Consider the following 22300-nt stretch of genomic DNA (forward strand, 5'->3'; position numbering starts at 1 on the left):
AAGAGTCGCATCGATGCCAAGAAGGCCGACGACCATAAGAAGGCCACTCAACACAAAGAAGCGGCAGGACGACCCCAAGTCTCTCACTGCCCCGCTTCCACTCGACAAGGCCAAGGGGGCAACTGCGTCGGCTCCGAAGACTGCGTCATTGGTCGCCATCCCAAAGCCGGTGCGTCCCTCCGCCTCGTTTACTAAGAAGGTCACGGAGTCCCTTCAACGTATTAGGGAGGAGGGCCGCAGCAGTCGAGCCGAAGGACACTGTGCCGCCCAAGCCTCTTCAAAAACCGGTGAAGACGCCAACGCCGATTCTGTTCACGTTGCCGCCGAAGACGGCGCCGAAGGCTTTCACAGCAAAACCTGGGGCCGGAGTGCCCGTGAAGGTATCTTCGACGCCGAAGGCATCGTTGGTGGTTCCTAGCCCTCGGCACCAACCGCTGGCAGAAGAGGAACGTCGAGAAGTGATCATCGACGCCAACACAGGCAAGCTCTCTCTCCTTAAAAGAAAGATCACCCCTGAACCACAATTGGAGCATTTCCAAATTCCACTTAAGAAAAAGATGGACTCTGCTGGTGCCTCTGCCTCTATGGAGCCTGTATCACCACAAGCACATGAACTTTCACCCACTCATTCTAATGTGGAGGAGGGTGATGGCAACGACGAGGATGAGTATTCCTATCCAGTCTACTCAGACCCAGAGGATGTAACTGAGCCATGGTCTGCTGGTGGCGATCCTGGGGACCCGCATTCAGGGCAGGAGCCTCAGCTTTTTTCAGCCAAGACTTCCCCAACAGAAGACTCTGCAGCTTTCAATGCTCTAATTGAAAGGGCAGCAGCCAATCATGACGTCGATCTCCATGCTGACCCAGTAGACGTCGACTTTCTCTATGACACCTTTTCAGTTGCTGAGAAAACTGTAAAAACTTTGCCAATGCTAAAAGGGGTGTTGAAAAATGCGGCAGAAGTCTTCAAGGAGCCCACCCGAGCAAGAGTCATCAACCCACGTATCGACAAAAAGTACAAGGCAGCGCCCACTGATCCTACTTACATCAAAGGACAGTTGCCTCTGGATTCCCTGGTTGTCTCCAATGCAGGCAAAAGAGCCAACTCTCAAACTACGGGTGATGCTCCTCCCCCAGACAAGGAATCAAAAGTATTTGAGTCTTCGGGGAAAAGGGTGGCTGCGCAGGCAGCCAACATATGGCGCATATCCATCCAACACACAGGCGCTACTGGCGCGTTATGACAGGGCACACTATGACACTCTAGAGACCCTTTTACAGCACTTACCCGATCAATATAAGGAAGCGGCAGAAATGTTGATACAGGAGGGGAAGCTTATCACCAATGCTTCAATTAAGTGCGCTCTGGACGTGGCTGACACCGCCTCAAGAGCAATTAACACTAGCGTTCTACTTCGTAGACATGCATGGCTCAGGATATCCGGTTTCAAGCCAGACATTCAAACTACCATCTTAAACCAGACAGTCAACCAAGACCACCTGTTTGGCCCAGAGGTTGATACCACCCTAGAGAAGATGAAGAAGGACACCGACACTGCGAAGTCCATGGGTGCCTTGCAGTCCCAGCAGTTTCGGGGTGGTTCTTTTAGTCGCTCCAATAGTAGAGGCACCTCGAGGGGTCAACTGTCACAGTCGACGCAATTCTACGAGAGCAACACCCAACCTTCCTATACCAACAAGGGTCGGGGTGGATACCGTGGCAACGTCAAAGGCAGAGGACGTGGAAATAACAGCTCCAGGTCCTCCACCGCCACCAAACAGTGACGCCTTGTCACTGCCCCCCGACCACGCAACACCGGTCGCGGGGAGACTCCAGCAGTTCCTACCCGTGTGGAAGTCCATCACCACGGACAGGTGGGTCAGATCTCTTATCCAATACGGTTATTGGCTGGAGCTCACATCCACTCCACCCAACATACCCCCAAAAAGCCGTCCTATGTCCGGCGAGCACTTGCACTTGTTGCAGCAGGAAGTCAACGTCATGCTGCAAAAAGGAGCAATAGAGCTCGTGCCCCTGCGGGAAAGAGGTACAGGTGTTTACTCCCTGTACTTTCTGATTCCAAAGAAGGACGGATCCCTCAGGCCCATCCTAGACCTCAGGCCTCTCAACTTTTACATTCTGACAGAACATTTCCATATGCTCACGCTGCATCAGGTTCTCCCACTGCTTCGGCAAGGGGACTTCCTAGCGACTCTGGACCTCAAGGATGCGTACTTCCACATTCCACTGCATCCTTCACACAGAAAGTACCTCAGGTTCACCATTCAGAACCAGCACTACCAGTTCAAGGTTTTGCCTTTTGGGGTCACCACAGCGCCCAGGGTTTTCACAAAATGCCTGGCGAAGGTGGCGGCGCATCTGAGACGTCAAAACATCCACGTCTACCTGTAGGAAGGTAAATCCTGACTATGGTTGCCCCCAACTTTTTGCCCTGTGTTTTAGCTGGTTTTTGACATAGTCGACCTGGGACCCTGCCAATCAGGACCCCAGGCCTACTGCTCTCTGTAAAATGGATTCCATGTACCTTAGGTACATTTCCAATTGGTACTGGGCCACCTTATCAGACCCTGTAACTCAGGGCATAGGTGTACCCAGGGCCTACCAGGGGCTGAAGCATGTATTATGCCACCCCTGGATGGCCATCTAAATCTGACACAATTGGCTGCACGACAGCTGGGGCAAGGTGGTGTAATCACCCTTTGCTATAGATATAGTATACCTATATCTAACCCTAAAAATGGACACACAGATTCCTATCAGTCACTCCTATGGCAGGCCTTGACAATCCTGAAGGCAGAGTGCTTGGAATCGTGTGAAATGGTGCTCTGGCATGAGCTGAGCCCGTTTGCAGCTTGCGGAACCAAGTCCTAATAGCTGTTCCATGATAACGCATACCATATACTCTTAAGTGCATTATAATCCTCGCGGTTAAATGCTATCTTTGGTATTGCTTTATCAAAACATGTCGAGTAAGGTGTCATACGAATTGGAATACTAACCCCTCGCCAATTCTGGCGACGGGGTTAGCATTCCACCCTTCTAGAGGGACACGACATGTATGTAACTGTGAATCCCGGTTAAAGTTAAACGAAGCCTCAGCTCCACAAAATGGATGCTGCCACCACAGACACGAGTCTGACCTCCTGCTGCTGGGAGTCCTTCCAGCGAGGAGAGCTTGGACAAAGGGTTTCCTGTCAGGGGCGGTGCTAGCACCATCCCAGACAGGGTTTTGTGTATCCTGGGTAGGCAGGGCTTTACAGGAAGGTGACTGCTGAGTGGCACCCCGGTGCTCACTACGCATCTGCCGGCTAGAGCCAGTTCCAGGGGCACACCAGCCCCTGGCCTGGGGAAAGTCCGGCATGGGAGAGGGGTGTAACCACCCCCCTTCCTGGTCCCACCCCTAGGGCAGGACCTAGTCGCGTACCCACCCCTTTCTTTAGGATAAAGGCAGGAGCGGGGACCCTTCCAAATTAGATCATCTTTGGAATCAAGACACGACTTTCTGCGAAAGGACTTCAAGATTTCTTCTTCAAGATTCTCCTTTGTGACTAAGGAGTAGTCACCCTGCATCCGCAGGCACCATCTTAAGAACACTGCGGTCTGCTGCAAGTCCTTCCTCCGGAATCCGACTGCCCAGCTCGACGAGAACCGGCTTCCCTGGCACCTCTGACCTCTACTCACCTCTACAGCAAAGCTGAGAACCGTGGGTGCGACGAGACCTCGAGGGACCGGCCATCTTCAAGACTGCACAACTTCTTTCCAGCACGACCGCCGAGGGATCCTCTGGTGAGTGCTTTGGGGTCCGAGAAGCCCCGACCCTGAGCAGCTCCAGCACCGAAGTCCAGCCTCCCAGCATCTCCACGATCTGCGTGGGGCCCTTCTGCTTTTTGCTGCTCACCGCGTTGTTTGGCTACTAGCCTGCTGGCTTGTGGCCTTCCTAACGACGCCCGACGACATCACTGCTGCTGGTCTGGTTGCTCCAGACTGGCCCTTGCTCCCTTCCAAAAGAGGAGCACCCCGGACCCTCCTGGTCCACTCAAGACGCCATTTTAGGTCCACCGCGTGGGCTTGAATTAGCCAAGGCTTTGTTGCCCAATCCTGGGTCCAGCGACGCCGACAGCTTCATCCATCGTGGGACAGCTCGCTCCTCCATCCTGGTCGCCGACAACGCCTCCTGGTCCGTAGGATCTGCAGAGCACAGCGTCGCCCACTCACCTAGTCGAGGTGACTACCATCCGGTGCCCTCCTGGTGCCACGTGACTACTGGCTAGTAGTCACGAACTTGGTCCCCTCTGCTTTCAGGTGTCATCCATCTTCAAGATCCAGGCTTGGATCACTTCGAACTCTCTTCACTGGTCGCCTGCCAGCATCTTTCTTCCAGGCTCCTGGTCCGTCTACGAGGATTTCCGACGTCTTTTGAGGCCTATGCAGCTGCAGCCCCTGGGCTAGGTAACTTCGGCATTTCGGTGCCCCAGCATAGCCTCACTATCCAAGGGTCAGAATCCACTTTCGTTTTCCTCCTACCAGCTCGGGTTCGCCCGAGAACACTAACTTTGCTTTTACTAGCTACCATAGACTTTGTCCCGCATCACGCGTGAGAGTGCACAATCTGCACCCGAGTCCCCTGGGTCTCCTAGAAGTAATCTCAAAGATTCTATAGTCAAGTCCTAGCGATTCCAAAGCCTATTAGTACTGTACTTACCTGCTAGTAATTTCGCATTCAACTTTCAGAGTATATGGTTTTCCGTGCCCCTCGGGCATTTGTATATACTGTGCTAACTTAAGTATTTTCGTAAGAGTTTTGTTTTGTGCTTAGTACCCTGTCCTCATAAAGAGTACAGGGCTGTTGTGATTCTAATAAATACACTGTTTATTTTCATAACACTTGTGTGGTGTCCTTTCACTTGGTGTTCAAGGGGTATATGTGATGGTATAACAGCTGGCTTAACACGCCCTCTCGAGTCTTTAGCCTTAGACTGCTCGTATCCACGCTACTAGGATAGCTGGTCTATAAGGTTGACTTACAACCAATCATCAATAAGGGTTGTTGGACTGATACATAGTGTTCACTAGAATAGTGAGCACTGCATATCAGGCCACCTTCTCACACTACCCATATCTGGACGACTGGCTCATTCAGGCGAAGTCGGCCCAGCAGTGCGCCACCCACGTGTCCCACACTATTCACCTTTTGCACGATCTGGGGTTCTCACTGAATTACCCAAAATCCCATCTCCAGCCCACCCACATACGGCAGTATCTGGGTGCGACCATAAACACTTTGGCGGCCACAGCGCAGCCGAATTCAGTGAGAGTCAACAGCATTCAGTCGCTGATCCAAAGATTCAGACCTCAACACTCGCTTCCAGCAAGAGTGTTCATGCATTTGAAAGGCATGATGGCCTCCTGCATCGCCATAGTCCCACCCGCGAGACTACATATGCGTCCGCTTCAGGAGTGCTTAGCACGTCAGTGGACTCAGGCTCACGGGCAGTTGAAAGACCTAGTGTTGGTGAGCGGTCGGGCATACAACTCTCTGCATTGGTGGAATCCACAAAACCTTTGCAAGGGCCGACCGTTTCAAGAGCCTGTGCCGCAGATTATCCTGACAACGGACGCTTCTCTCCAGGGATGGGGAGCGCATGTACTCCAATACACGGTGCAGGGACTATGGACGCTACAGCAAAGGAAGATGCACATCAATATACTGGAACTGATGGCGATCTTCATGGCCTTAAAGGCATTCAAAGTACATCTGTGCAACAAGGTCGTGTTGATCCGGACGGACAACATGACGGCCATGTACTACATTCAGAAGCAGGGGGGCACACACTCTCCGCAGCTGTCTCATCTGGCTCAGAGCATGTGGAAGTGGGCCATTCAGAGGAACATTTTCCTCATGGCAGAACATCTCCCAGGCAAGGACAATCAGATGGCGGACCTGCTCAGCAGGCACAGCCACCAAATGCACGAGTGGGAGATACATCCATCAGTACTCCAACCGTACTTCCAAAGGTGGGGTCATCCAGAGATCGACCTGTTCGCCACAAGGGAGAACGCAAAATGCCAAAGCTTCGCCGCCAGGTTCCCACACCCTCAGTCGCAGGGCAATGCGATATGGATGAACTGGTCAGGCAGATTTGCGTACGCTTTTCCCCCAGCACCTCTGATACCGCTGGTGGCGCGCAAGCTCAGGCAGCACTCGATGACCCTCATCCTAGTTGCTCCAACGTGGGCTCGCCAACCATGGTACACCACGTTTCTGGAACTTTCTGTGGTACCGCATCAAAGGCTTCATCTCACACCCAGCCTTCTGACGCAGAGCCATGGCGACATTCAGCACCCAGATCCGCAACAGCTCAACCTGGCGATCTGGCTCCTGAAGTCCTAGAATTCGGCTACCTCAACCTTCCTCCCAATTGCATGGACATCATTCGGGAGGCTAGAAAGCCCACTACTAGAGCATGTTATGCGGCAAAAAGGAAACGGTTTGTCATCTATTGCGCAAACGACATTGATCCATTAGATGCTTCTATTCAGAACATCATCTGTTACCTGTTCCATCTATACAGGTGTAATCTGGCATTTACTTCCATTCGCATTCACCTGTCTACAATGGCCGCATACCTCCAAAATAGACAGCACCTTTCACTTTTCAAGGTGCCTGCCATCAAAGCATTTCTGGAAGGCCTCGAAAGAGTCATTCCGCCACGGACTCCACCAGCTCCTGAATGGAATCTCAATGTGGTTCTTACAAGACTGATGGGTCCTCCCTTTGAGCCACTACATTCCTGTGAGATTCAGTTCTTGACGTGGAAAGTGGCTTTCCTTGTAGCGATTACATCGCTACGGAGGGTTAGTGAACTGCAAGCCCTCACAATCCAAGAGCCTTTCTTCCAAGTTCATTCAAACAGGGTAGTGCTCCGCACTAACCCTAAATTTCTACCCAAGGTTGTGTCTCAGTTCCACATCAACCAAACCATTGAGTTGCCGGTGTTCTTTCAAAATCCAGAGTCACTGGCGGAGCGGATGCTCCATACCCTTGACGTTAAACGGGCCCTAATGTATTACATTGATAGGACCAAGGATTTTAGAAAGACTAAGCAGCTTTTTGTTGCCTTTGCAACACAACACAAAGGTAACCCTATTTCCAAGGCTGGTATTGCTAGGTGGATCGTGAAATGTATTCAAATCTGCTATGCAAAGGCAAAACGCACTCTTACCATTCCACCAAGAGCCCACTCCACCAGAAAGTTGGGGGCCTCTATGGCTTTCCTTGGAAACATTCCCTTAGAGGACATATGTAGAGCAGCCACATGGTCTACCACACACACATTTACTAAGCATTACTGTGTAGACGTGCACTCCAAACAGCAGGCAGCTGTAGGGCAGGCTGTTCTCAAGACACTTTTCCAAACTGCTGCAGCTGGCACGGGCGGCCGCCGCTAATGGAGGGACTGCTATGTATTCTATGCACAGATAAGAATTCAGCAGCCCACATGCCTCGAACTGCAAATGCTACTTACCAGTATGCATCTGTTCTTGGCATGTAGGGCTGCTGACATTCATATCGCCCGCCCTCCTCCCCGGCGCCTGTAGCAGCTGCAGTGTTCACATATCATTTCATGGCATGGTCATCATTCACTGAGTTTCACTCCATCTTGGCCACAATGGCTAAAAACAATCTGGGGATGGAGTCGATGTCCATGCGCACTGTAGTCCAGGGGAGGATCCACCAATCTTGTGATACTTCGAAGACTCTTCCAGGACAACAATGTGCAATCATCCGGACCCAACACTAGGCGGCGATCTATGCACAGATATGAATGTCAGCTGCCCTACATGCCAAGAACAGATGCATACTGGTAAGTAGCATTTGCATTCTACGAAATGCACCGGGCAATTTATCGATAATAGGGTATGTATCTCTGCCGCTGTCCTTGCAACTTGCAGGTCATACGTCTCTTTGGACGAGGTTAAAGGCACAGTTGTCTGTAAAAGAATAGACTTCATTCTGCTTAAAGTATCAATTCGACTAGAAGAGATATTCACATAAGGCCATATTGCCGACTCCATGTCTGGATTGCTGTTTGGATACAATACTTGCATACAGAAAAATGACCTGGACTTCACAGTTACGAGATAGGGTTTTCCTGGCACCATGCCACAGCAGCTGTGGTCACTTATTAGAACGTAGCTACCGTTGGAAAGTTGTCTGAAAAATGGCTCTATCTGTGTAGTAGGGGTGCCCTGTAGATGACATGAAAGGTTGTTCGAAGAACCTTCACAGGCCCCATGCAAGTTAATACCTTGACACAGGAGTATACTGCTTAGTGATTTTTTACAATCATTACCACTAAGAAATACCTCTTTTTTTCCCTTCACTGTAACATTTGTGTGTATAAGGTAAATTCCAGGTCGATTTGATGTGTCCTTTACCATACCTTTCATACAGGCCTGCTGGTATATATTTTTGGCAGTATTGAAACTGAAAAGTTGTTATCGGGATTGTAATGGTGCCATGTATTATCCATTCAATGACAGGTCTTTCTGACATTGTCAATGGTAATCTCAAGTTTTTCAATGCTCAGTATCGTATAGTCTGCTCCTTTTTGTGCCAAACTGATTTATTTATCAGTAAGGTTAAAGATAGAAAATAATTACGTTGTGTTGATTAAACGCCATGGCACATAGCCTCAACGCAGGTTTTGCAATGTCCAGCCTAGCTGTACAATAGAACGCAATTGGGACTGGCCATATTGTAAAATTAGCATGTCCTGCTCTATTATATCAATAGCAGATGATACAATGCTGTCCAGTGAATATATTCTGGAGGACAGAGTTGTTAACCCATTGTCCACTACAGAAAGTGATTTCTCCAAATTAATACGATCAATTTCCCGTATTTTTTCTGCAGTTTCAATTTGTTTTAATTTCCAAGCTTCATTGTAAGCTGCGTGTATATACCGGCGTATATGAAACGTTTTTGACGCTGTTTGCGAGGTCCCATTATGAAATCTCGCAAGTCAGCACCTTCTTTAATTAAAGTTAAGTGTTGCTTGATTTCGGGAAGTGTGGATTTCTGTAGCCAGTCAAGGCATAGTTTTCCTACATTATATGTTGTAACTATCCCTGGATGTTGTCTCTGGGAATATCTAGGGTCTGGCCTGTTCTGTTTGAACCCCTGTATTTTGTTCAGGAATCTATCTTGACAGTTATTAGTGTCTGTGGGCCAGATCAACCATTTTTTCCAATCAGGATTTGTTCTGTTTTGTTTTAAAATATAGGACACGTCTACCCCCTCATCTGTAGTGGTGTTTCTATCAGGCATAGGTTTTGGTATAGACAGGTTATTTAAATCTTTTATCTTAGCTAAACCAAGACAGGTTGTTTGCTGAATTGTGTCATTCAGGAACATTATTTGTTCTGGGATCATGCAGGCTCTGAATAATGCTTCTAGACCTTGTACCTGCCATACTCTTGTTCCCCCAGATAGTTTTTGTTTCAATGTTTTTTTTCCAAAACTCAAAACCAAATGTAGATATTTTATCATAGCATTTTTCGGAATAAATCAATTTTGTATTTGTCAGCATGTATTTCATTCCTGTCTTATTTAACATCTTGAAATAAAACATTTCTGGATCAGTGTGATTAAACCCTGAAAAGTATGGGAATTTTCCATAAAATGTTTTTGAACTGCCTATTGGCGGAGTTGGACAATGTTCCCACTGATTATAAGTAAAAACATTTCTAGGATTCGCAGACTTATGCAGATAATGATGACCATAGTGGTTATAACAATACATTTCTTCATAATTCGATGAACCCTGTAAATAATCATGTTCTGTAAATTTTGCTGACATTTCTAAATCTGACATCATATTATCAATATTTTCAAAGTCCCAATCATCAGAGAAAGAACTTGGTGTCACAAAGTCACTTAATGAAATCTTGAATTGGTGTGGATACTTCAAGAGCTCTACCGGGCCATAGATTTCATAGTCAGTTCTGTCCCATGCTATACCACCAGGTATAGGCTTTGCTGTGATATTCACTGATGATAGTTCTCTTTTCTCTATGTGAGAGGATCTGTGTGGTTTTAGGACCAAGTTGATGTTCTGGCTTGCTGTGTCCATTGTACTGTATGTTCCATCAATACATTTTCCCAAAATTAAAAGTAAGATTAGCCAAAGTAGTAGGATAACTACACCTAACACAATCCATAGTTCAATCCAAGGGGAAATCAGATATGTTTCTTTGAGTTGAAAAAACTTCTGTATTTTCTTTTAGAAAGTTTTTGTTGGTGGCTTATCTCCATGTTGACTCGGATCATCGGAAAAATCATCAAAGTTGATAAAGTAGCCAGATGCAGTTCTGTCAATTTGTGGGATTGCTTCCGGATTTCCATTGATCTTTGCATTTTATCTTGTTACATTTGTATAGTCCGAGGCTACATCATTATAGACTGGTGTTTCTTCATGAACTGTTGCAATTTGGGTTTCAAGAGGCATGAGTTCCATGGCTTTGTTGCATAGTCCTTTTTATTCATTGATGGTTTATCGAAATTATTAGTCTTTCAGTTTTAATCTCTTGGATCGTAGCAAGATTTGGTCTTCTGCTATTTCTTGGGAGTCCACTGGGCCTACTACTTATTATTGGCCACATGATTGTGGTTTCACCAGGTCGATGGATACAACTCTGTTCTCCTTTTTACCAGCAAGTAGCGGTAGTACTACTGATCTTGTTCCGCTGACAGCTAAGACGGGTTTTGCTTTTCTGTAAGAAGGCCCAAATTCCTTCTTCACCGCGATCTTTTCTCTGACCAGATCCCCAATCTTTGGAATCCAGACAGGTCTTGCTGGGACAGATGGTTCTTCAGTGGTTGTTAGCTTAGACTTTTTCTTGTTTCATTCAAGTCCTGTAAAACAGCCAAACGATCTTTGATATTAAAGGTTTTTTCTTCCACCACTGAAGTTTGACTATCTAAATCCTGGATTTTCATTCTAGTGCCGAACAATAGTTCGTATGGAGTGAAACCCTTTAGAGAATTTCTTGGCAGATTGGTAAGACTACTTTGGACACTTGTTAGATGTTTGACCCACCCATCACCCGAACCTAATACCCTCGCTGTTATAGATTGCTTTATGTCATGTTTTTTTCTTTCCACAACCGCATTTCCCTCAGTATGGAAGGGAGAAGAGTACCTCAATGCAATGCCAATGCTGCTCATTGCCTCTTTGTAAGCTCGAGAGCTAAACGAAGGACCCTGATCAGAATGTAGCATGCCAATTGCGTACGTGCCGATAAAGACTTGCAGATCTTTTATAACAGTTCTGGCGTCAGCCGAGCGCTGGGGCCACATCTTTAGTGAATCTAGTCTTAATAATTATGGGGCCGCATTTATCCGGTCGGACGTCTGCACATAGATAGCCTGATGCTGTCTAATAGTGGTGTCTGGGCTGGTGCCTGGTCCGGTTCACAACTGCGATCTCTGTTGCGGTCCTCACAATTCATTGCAAAATTGTAAATTTCTACGCTCATCCCTGGCCACCGGTATTGTGATTGTAATTCTATCAGAGATTTCAAGATCTCTTGGTGCCTCAGACCCAATCCCATGTGTGCGTCTTGTATAAAGAAGATTCTCCGGTTCGTGTTTGGAATTACTCTATCCCCCACTCCAGGGATTCGAGAAAACGGAACGGAGTTCGCATCAATTATGTATGTATTGGATAGTTGAGAGGTAATGCCACATTGTCGCCTTTTAATGAGGCTTTTACCGCCAGCATGGTTTCTCCATCTATTTGCTTTTCTGAATTCTTTTTAGTGGCTACGGAAGCCGGTTGACCAGCTGCCGCTGTGGCTCTATCAGCCAATGAATTCCCTGCAACGTGAACGCCATTACGTTGATGACTCAGTGAATGTATCACGTGAGTCTTTTGTAGTTCTTTCTGCAAAAGAACTACTTGTTCCCAAAGCTTTTTATGCTTTATTGTGGCACCTGTGTCATCTTTGTGACCGTTTTGAATCCAAGTCTGCATGCTCTTATTGTAAGACTGGACACAGTAATGTGAATCGCACACTATTAGTGTTTGGAATTCAAGCGCCATCTTTAGAGATCTTATTTCAGCTCGTTGAGCTGTACAGTTTCTGAATGATTCGGTTTTGTGACCATTGGTCTGAATTTACTTAAGCGCCAACGACCTTTAAGAATCGCGCACGCGTTGTTGTAAATTTGCTTTTCCACAACAAAATGTTGTGCAAATCTGTCTGTGTAGATTACACAGGTGTACTGTTCCAGAGGCAGGATTTCAGTCGGCAGAGGATATTCATATTCGTATTCCAGATTTTCTATTTTTTTCATTTTCGGATCAAAATAGTGTTTCACGTCTTCTGTAGTAAGAGAATTTTCCCATTGTATCCATTTCGGATCTAATGCCACAGCATTTAGATTGCTTGGGCTTGTTAATGCCTCAATGGCTGATTCTGCTGTTAAAACAAATATTCTCTTGCCTTGGGCTAGGGCTATTTCTCTTGCTACAGCAGTTTGAACTGCTGTCAGAATTTTTTCTGTAGAACTGCATTTCATTTCAGCTTGTGTGTACAAATGTGACTTGTAAGCTATTGGTACCGTTTCTCCCTCATTAGAGGTCAGGTATGTGAATCCGCATCTTCCTGGGATGAATCGGATTACAAGATTGCGTTCGTTTGCACGTGTTTGCAGTTTAGTTTTAGTTAACATGTCTGTAATCTCAAAATTTCTGTGTGTTTTGGAGTCCAATTATTCGGTTTGAAATCAGGTTTTATTAATTCGTAGAGAGGTTTAACCCTTTATGTATAATTTAGAATGTATGTTCTTCCGAAATTCAGGAAACCTAGTATTGATTGTAAATTCTTCAGCGTTTTAGGGGCTTGGAGTACTGCACATTTCTGTAAGAAATTGTCTGCTAGGCTTTTGCCTTCACTTGATAATTCATATCCTAAAAACAGGAAAGTTAGATGGGCTATTCTTGACTTTTTAAAGTTGAATTTGTAACCTTCCGATGCGAACCCAAGTATCATGGTGTTCACTCTTTTCAAGTGAGTTTCCAGGTCATCGTCTGTAAGATAGATGTCATCGACATAGGATAATGCCTCATCATCATACATTTGCAGTAATTCTGCTACCTTGCTGAGAATAATCCTGGGCTATTCTTGAATCCCTGTGGGAGTCGACAAAATTGTTTTTGCGACCCCATTATTGAGAAAGGGGTCAAATACCTGCTTTCAAGTGCAATGTTTTGACAGAAGAATCCATTAGAGATATCTAATGTTTTATATTTCTTGCGCACAATGTTATTAATTAGTGCTGCACTGTGTGAGTTTTGGACTGCAAAAGTTTTACAGCAGGAGTTTAGATGTCTGTAGTCCAAAACTAGACGATATGAATCGTCTGGCTTGGAGACAGGAAACAAAGGATTGTTCATTTGTGAGGTGCATGTTTCAATCACCCCTTGATATTCAAGTTGATCTAAGATCTCCCTGACTTGCTTTTTAGCTTCTTGTTTAACTGGGTACTGCCTTTGTGCAGTAAGTTGATTTTTTAACTGGATTTTGTGGGGAGGAGAATCCTCATCCCATCCTATGTAATTTTTATATAAAGCAGGGGCTTGGGCCACTGCCCATTTTCTTGCAAATATGTATTTTTTATGAATTGGGATATGATTTGAGAAGGCAGGCATAATCATTTCTTCGCCATGAGGGCACTCCCTGACAGACTCTGGTGGCCAGTCTTTTTCAGCTAACAGGATATCATAGCCTTTAGATAGATTCTCCCAAAAGAGACCTTTTATTTTCCTAGTTTTATCTCCCTCTATACGTAATCTTATTTCATATAGTTTATGGGGCACGCTAACTCGCGTGTCTGCAGTTTCCACTTGAATGTATTAATTCGTGTCCTTTCTCCAGAAGATTCATCAGGATCTTGCGAGCTATGGTCACTTCTGCTGCGCTTTCTAGCATTGTCTGGGCCCACTCTCAGTTTTTCAGTTGTGTCCTCAGAATTCTCGGCATGTTTAATTTTAACACTTGCTACCTTCTTTCTGGGAAATTGTGATTTTTTACTTTTATGAGCAGGTTCTTTGTCTTTGGACTCGACGTGCTCTTCCTTGTGTTCTGACCGTCCTCTTCTTTCCGATTTCTGTGAGGAAGTCTGAAAAGATCGAGAGGGACGTGTGTCAATATCTTGATATCTGTCAGGTTTTCTCAATTTATCCCTATCCTTCAGGTTGTATCTTTTTTCAGAGGGCTCCCTTTGGGGAGACTTGCCCCCTACCTCTGGAGATCTATTTCTCCGTTTGGAAGACCTTCCTCTGGACTGAAATTGTTTTTCTCTGGAAGTGGTTTGTTTATTACCCTCCCACTTCTTCTTTTGAGGATTGAGATTGTTTTTAATAAAGGTTTTTTCAGGATTTTCAATCAGTTAGTCTAGTCGGTAGGTTGTACCGTCAAGTGTAATTTGAACTAAATCTCTATATGCTGTTGTTAATTCTTTTATTTTAACTCTAAGTTCTTCGTTTGACATTGCTTCAATGTCTGGGTGTGGTGTGTAGCTGGCTAGAACCAGCCACGTGGCTCCTGGTCTACCTAGTGGACCGAGTCTGGTAGTGTGATTTTGATGTTTTAGGGCGCCATTAAATAAGAGCAGGTGCTCTTGGTATGTTTGTGGAATTTCAATTTCCTCGAAAGGAGAGTATTCCTCTGGAGATTCCTCTATTTTATAATAGTGGAACGACCTTGTCACAGCATGTGCTGCTGGAAAAGTTATCCAGGAATAGAATACCTCTGTCTGCCGATATTCATGTGCGCCTACCACAAATACAACTGTACCACCTCTTGATACCCCATTTTCTATAAGTTTTATAGTTATGGTTTTTCTTATATTGACCGGAATAAGTATTGCATCAGGGTCTACATTTTGGATGACTGTGTCCTCCGCTAAGAATTGAGCTGCTAGTCTAACTCTTTCCCTTTCATCCTCACTGTCGGACATTTTTACTGACAGAAATGTATTTGTTGCAGATCAAGTTTCAAGGAAACAAAGATTAGGTGCACAATATTTTGGAACACTGTATCCTTCAACGTTGACTATACCGTAAACTAATACATAGGATTCTCATCCTACTAAGTTTCGGCAGATATTAACCTTTCACCCACTCCAGACGTCTATTGGAGTTTTTACTAGAGAAAGGGGGCTGTGTGAAAAGCACAACTGAGTTACTCTACTATCTAGCGTTAGATTATCGCCTTACCAAATGTTGGGCGCCATGTAGTGTAGTTCTTATATTCCCAATAGGCTCTGCGTATTGGAATAACATAAACAGCAGTGTAGACGTAGGACTGAGGTCATCTAGGTCTCTACTGACCATGTTAGACTTAATTAGTTTTGCCAGCTACAAACTTTCTCGAATGAATAGGGTGGGGTTAACTTCCCTGATTTAGACAAAAAGGGATTAGCTTCTGACAACCATATAACATCACAACTTTGCTCCGCCAGAATAAGGAGTATATCTTCAGAGTCGTGTGAAAACAATAAACAGCTATTTCACTCAGTCAATCGTGCATGCTTAATTACACCAGGGTGCAGAGAAATAGAGACGGGCATTTTCAATAAAAGGTGTTATTTTATTGAGCAGTCTTCTTTCTCATGCAAGAGAAATGAATTGCCACAATTGCAATACTTACCATGAAGTAAAGTGCGTACAGTAAAAGGAGCATTATGAAATAAGACTGTAAAAGCATTGATATGGTGTCTTAGCCATATGATACTTTAAAACGGATAAAATATTTACTTACATAAAAACATTGACTAACAACTGGTGCTTCTAAGATACGCCTACCCCTGTGTACCTGACCTAAACCTAATACATGGGAAGGAGTAAGTAAGCTGCAGTTTTAAGTTAAGTTGTTTTTTTTGCCAAGAATCTGAATTGAGAATTCTCTCTAAGGTTTGAATCCGCTCCGTACCTTGGTTATAGAATGAAGGAGGTCTTGTATCTCGTTTCTCAGGACTCGATCTCCCAGTAACCCGTGAGGGTGACTGCAAACACCGGAGCTGGGTTTCTCGGCGTGACATAAGGCAGCTTCTTTCCCGGTGTGTCAAAGGGGAGGGACGGCTTCCTTCGGCACTCGCGTCAGCTGGGTTTCGGATAAGTAGATAGCCGCTCTGCTCCACACCACCGTGTGTTGCTTAAGGCAAGTGTTGGTATATTTATACCTGGAAGGTGCCGTGTTTAACGTAAGGTTGGGCAGAAGACGTCAATAAAAGATGTCACTTAGAACTGACTGTTCCTTTAGTGATCGCAGGAGTTCTATGACAAATCAAAACAAAGACATGGGGAATTCCCAGGTTGCTGAAGGTTTGGTGTGTCGAAAGAACTCGTTGTGCTCTCTAGGAATCTAAGGAAGTAGCCTTGGTGTATATGTGCTGCGTGGGCTATGACTAAATATGGGTTAAGATTCTTATGCCTTAATAAGGACATGATTTATCATAACCACATAAGGGCATGAATCAGGAATATTTATTAGGGTCCTAGATACATTCACACCAGGTTCCAACACAGTACCAGGGCTCAGAGGTTTACTCTCCATATTTTTTCATTCCGAAAAAGGACAGTTCCATAGGACCTAATCTGGATCGCAGAGATTTAAACGATTATATACTGTTAGAACACTTTCAGATGGTGACCTTTCAACAGGTACTTTCACTTTTACTGAAGGCAGATTTTATGTCTACTCCAGACTTTAAAGGCGCTTATTTTCATATTCCAATTCATCCGGCTCATTGCAAATGCCACAGATTTGTGATAGCAGGCAAGCATTACCAATTCAAAGTACTTCCCTTCGGAGTGACTACAGCGCTCAGCGTATTTACCAAATGTCCGGCAGTAGTCGCGGCTCACCTCAGAAGACAGCATATTCAAGTGTCCCCCTATTTAGACGACTAGCTCATCAAAGCGAGCACTTACCAAAACTGACTACAACACATGCAGATCACGAAAGACCTACTTCATCAACTGGGCTTCCCGATCAATGCTCATAAATCTCACCTGCATCCGTCATAGATACAGTCTTACTTAGGAGCCACTCTAGATAGTCAAAGCTCTAACCTCTCCCAATGTAGCCAGAATTCACAATATTCAGGCTAGGATACTACAGTTTCAGTCCAACCAAGCCTTACCAGCCAGAGTGTTCATACAACTGTTGGGAATGATGGCTCCTTCCATCGCAATTGTACCTCATGCAAGACTTCACATGCGTCCACTACAAGAGTGCTTGGCACGTCAGTGGAATCAGTCGCAGGGTTGAATAAACGATCTAGTGTTGGTAGATGGCCACACCCATCACTCTCTGCAGTGGTTGACCCCACAAAATATATCAATAGGTTGGCCTTTCATCGACCCGATTCCACTGAGTGTCCTCACAGGTTGGGGTGCTCACCTCCAAGATTACACAATATAAGGCCTCTGGAGTAACAAGCACAAAGGCCTCCACATCAACTATCTAGAGCTTCTAGAAGATTTTCTAGCGCTCAAAGCATTTCAAACTCAACTCATAGGCAAAACCGTCCTAGTCTGAACAGACAACATGACAGCAATGTATTATGTGCAAAAGCAGGGGTGGACACACACTCTCCAACTGTCGAGACTCGCACAAGCCATTTGGAAGTGGACGATCCATCACCAGATTTATATTCTGGCAGTGCACCTCCCAGGAGTAAACAATCAAATTGCCGACCTTTTCAGCAGAAGGAGACTGCAAATTGATGAGTGGTAACTTCATCCACAAGTTCTCCTTCTGTACTTTCAACAATGGGGATTCCCCACAAAAAGACGTGTTCGCCACAGCAGAAAACGCATAATGCCCAAGCTTTGGCTCCAGGTTCCCACAGCCGCTCTCAAAGGGCAATGCCGTATGGACCAACTGGTCAGGGACATGTGCCTACGCTTTTCTGCCTCTCCCGCTCGTTCCATGACTGGTTCGGAAGCTCAGCCAAACATCCCTCACACTAATTATAGTACCTCTCACAAGGGCCCGTCAACCATGGTACACCACCCTGTTGGAGCGGTCACTAGTTCAACATCAAAAGCTGCGCCTCACCTCCAGTCTCCTCACACAGAACCATGGAGAAAGCAGACATCCAAATCCCAAAGAACTGAACTTCGCCTTCTGGCTTCTGAAGTAATCGAGTTCGGTTATTCAAATTTACCTCCAGAATGTATGAATATTCAAAAAGAAGCAAAAGGCCTACCACCAGAGCTTGCTATGCAGCAAAGTGGAAAAGATTTGTTGTATACTGCAACAACAAAAATATCAATCCTTTAGATGCTTCAATACAAAACATTATATGTTACCTATTACACTTGCAGCAAACTGGACTAGCTTATTCATCTATTCGTTTGCACCTTGCAACAGTAGCTGCTTATTTGCAGAACAGGCAACGTCTGTCACTATTCAGAGTTCCAGTAATCAAAGTTTTCATGGAGGGATTGAAAAGAGTAATACCACCAAGGATTCCTCCTGCCCCAGTTTGGAATCTCAACATTGTTCTCACAAGGTCTACACCACACACATCTACAAAACACTATTGTGTAAATGTGTTAGCACGTCAACAAGCTAATGTGGGCCAGCTGTACTTAAAACGCTTATTTCAAACAACTGCAACATCTGCAGGTTAGCCACCACTTTGAGAGCATACTGCTTTGTAGTCTATGCAAAGCATGTGCATCTACAGCACACATGCCTTGAACGGATAATGTTCCTTAGCCAGTAAGCATCTGTTCTTGGCATGTAGAGCTGTAGATTCACATGTGCCCACCCGCCTTCCCGGGTCCCTGTATTTGTTGCAGTTGTTCATTATCGTTTATACGCATGGACATCTCTATACTACACTCACTCACTCCATTCTCACCCTCTTGCGGGAAAACAATCTAGCAATGGAGTAGATGACCGTGTGGACTATTACTGAAAGGAGGAGCCACCTTACCTTATGACTAGGAAAGACTTTTTCGAAGGAAAACAACTCTCAAACATCCAGACCTAACACTAGATGGCAGGAGTATGCAAAGCATGTAAATCTACAGCTCTACATGCCAAGAACAGATGCTTATTGGGTAAGTAACATTATCCTTACATATTCCTTAGACCTAAAGGATGCCTATCTACACATACCAATTACCCAGAGGCACAAAAACACCTCAGGTTAGACCTGTACAAGGTACACTACCAGTTTAGAGTGTTGCCCTTTGGCATAAAATCCAAACCAAGCGTATTTTTGCAAAATGCCTACCGGCAGTGGCAGCACACCTAGGAACTCAAAAAGAAAAAGTTTCTTACAGCTAAATGTAGAGTCAGTAAATGGCCAGTCGAGGAATCTGTGTTATTGAACAGAAGCTTATGTTCTCTAATTTGGAATGTTCATCTGATGAGCAAAATAGTTGACATGTGTGACGCAAATATTACCCTGAACCACACATAATTACATTGTGAAACAGTAACGTAAGGAAATAGCTGATCGTTGTTGACAGATATTTACCAAATGCACAATGTTTGTCCTTGTGACACAGAATTGGCATGCTGTAATTTGGACACACTGTTTTATAGTATACAGTTGTTCTTTGTTTTGAATGCACTTGAAAACCCAATAAGATATTTGAAATAAATTGTCTGAAATTGTCCAAGATTTGACTCCAAGATGCTCATGGAAAAAAGAATCTTGCATGTGTGGTGCCTTTTCTGTAGTTTTCCATGCTCCTACCTCTGCTGTAAATGTTCTTTTTAGATGAATGAATGTTTAACTGCTGACCAAACTATACCTGTGCTCCTTATGATAGTAAATTCAAAGGCAAGAGCTAAAATGGTTGGTATGATCAGTGTTTGTGTCTAAATAATTTCATTATTCATGCTGTATCTGTCCCTTGATAGTTTACAGGAAATTCATACATCTAATTTGTAAATCAAACTGATATAAGTGGTGTATTTAACTTGATTTTGTGCTTGAAATAGTTTTTCTGATTTTATATTTGCAGTGTTCTAAATGTGTGTCGGCACTGGGTGGAACATCATTTCTATGACTTTGAGAGAGATGAAAGTCTATTAGAGCGGCTGGAAGACTTCATTGGGACAGTACGAGGTATTGTCATCAATTGACAGATACAACTAAACGCTAAGCATACTTATTCTTTATAACAGCTCAGTAAATTAGAAACTAATATTTGGTGGCACTATATGAAATTGATTACATATGGTTTGTCTTAAGTATTGAGGATCATGTATTTCCGTCACCCACTTACACTAGCAATACTTTGTTTTTCATAATCTGCAATCAAAGTACTGTACTTTCATGTAGAGATTAACGCTGATGTATTGCGATTTATTTTGATCCCACGTTATGCATTGTAAAACTTGATGTTGTCTATCTGTGCATGTATATGTATCTTTATATGTTCAAAAAGTTTATGCTGAAGTATAATCAGCATAGAATTTGCTAATGGCACACTTAGTGAGACTGATAAAAAGGGTTGAAAACATAAATGACAGTGCACATACAACCTCGTTAACCAATTAATAAACTGCTCAGAATCAATTCATAAAGGTGGGCGTTTGAAAAAAGTCTCTGGGAACAACGTTTGTAGCTTTTTTGAGTTGTATTTTGTTGATTCTATATGGTGTCTATTCTTTTTCCCCCACTCCCTCATTTTAAATATCCACCCCACAGTGCCTGGCTTTTTCTTCTCCAATTCATCTCCATCTGACCAATAGGCTAAAGTTTACTCTGGTTTCTACAGTATGTAGTCCTCTATTGAAAAAAGATTCCTATATTTGTATCTTGATCCTAAAAGTCTTTTCTCGTTGGTGTCCATGTTTTCTGGAGTCTCACATGACATCAGGAAAGTGAAGAGGCCCATTCGGTGGTACTACGTCGGCCTGCCTGGTTGCACACCTCGTTTTCAGAGGCTGTTCAAAAACACCTTGAAAAATATGCCCTTTGATGGCGTCCGTATATAGGGCGCCTATGCTGACTCTGCATTACGATGGTTTTTGAACAGTTGGGCGGTGAGGCCTCTTAAATCGGTTTACTATCCACATCTGCCTTCCCAGCAGACTTGCTACCCTAGCCCCCCACAGACTTAGTCGGGGGACGCTATTTTTTCTTTCTATTAAGCCATTGGTAGACTTCTAGTTCTTGTCTAAACATTCACCTTAGAATGGCACCCTGTGAGGTGTTCCTGCCTTCGGCAGGTGTCATTTTTGTCTTCCTAACTTTCAAGACTGATTGGAGTCTATATGTTTGTTTTGTGCCCTGAGGGGGTTTCAATCTCTATGGTATAGAAGTTTTTCTTCTTTCCAGACTACATGCAAGTAACCGTTATTTTGGTATTTAGTGCACAAGCACTATTGTCTTGTTCTGTGTTCCTCATGGAACATCTTCTGTATGCCTTATAGGCGGTTCTGGGTGTACTTATGGTATTTAGTATCCCTTATAAGAGGATTTTCTTTTGTACACTGAAACTTTGTGCACACTGCTTTCTGTCTTGCACTTACTCCCTATTATAGTGTTTCTCTCGTTCAGCTCACTTCTTCCATGGAGTATACCTTCCGCTTTCTTATGGTGTTAATCAGTGTTCCGCTCTACTTTACCTAACAGTGTTTTGGGATGCATTATATATTTCCCTCCCTGCGGTGTTTTGTGCTCCCATTAGTGTTTCTTGCACTGATTTAGCAGGCTGCTGTTGATATTCCGGAGGGGATGGACTGCCTCTCCTTTCTAGGGCGCCTGTGGTACTTGTTAGTTTAAAAAAAAAAGTATGATAAACAGTACTTTATACAATCTATATATTTACTGAAAAAACCATAGGTTTCACACCAGTTATAGTTAGCTGGAAATTTTACTGACATAAAACCATTGAAATTCCCACGTTATAGTTAGTTGGACTCACTATAACTTGCGCGTGCAATGCACTGCTGATGACGTCACATATTACATCACTCATGACATGGTCAGTGACATCACTCATGACATCACTGATGACACCATCCTTGTGACAGAGTGACAGACCTCCTTTCACAGTAATGTAACCCTTGCAACACATATTCAAAAATAGAAACTAAAATGTATAAAAAAATGGAGATAACCATATCAGTTTCATCAACCAATTCAGTAATTCCACCATCTATATACACATCTTTTCTCCCATTTTATTCCAGCCCTCTGGTGGGTGTCTCTAGTCTGATGTATGGTGC

At 44.4% G+C, this 22300-nt stretch overlaps 1 protein-coding gene across 1 annotated transcript in view; it reads left to right on the forward strand.

The window, feature by feature from the left end:
* SOS1 (SOS Ras/Rac guanine nucleotide exchange factor 1) overlaps positions 1-22300 on the forward strand; it is an 897181-nt gene that overhangs the window by 452419 nt on the left and 422462 nt on the right. The window contains exon 13 of the mRNA XM_086927418.1: positions 20086-20189. Within this exon, the coding sequence (XP_086783544.1) occupies positions 20086-20189 (104 nt within the window). The remainder of the gene's footprint in view (positions 1-20085; positions 20190-22300) is intronic.

Source organism: Lissotriton vulgaris, chromosome 6, assembly GCF_964263255.1.
Source record: "Lissotriton vulgaris chromosome 6, aLisVul1.2, whole genome shotgun sequence".
Lineage (NCBI taxonomy): Eukaryota > Metazoa > Chordata > Amphibia > Caudata > Salamandridae > Lissotriton > Lissotriton vulgaris.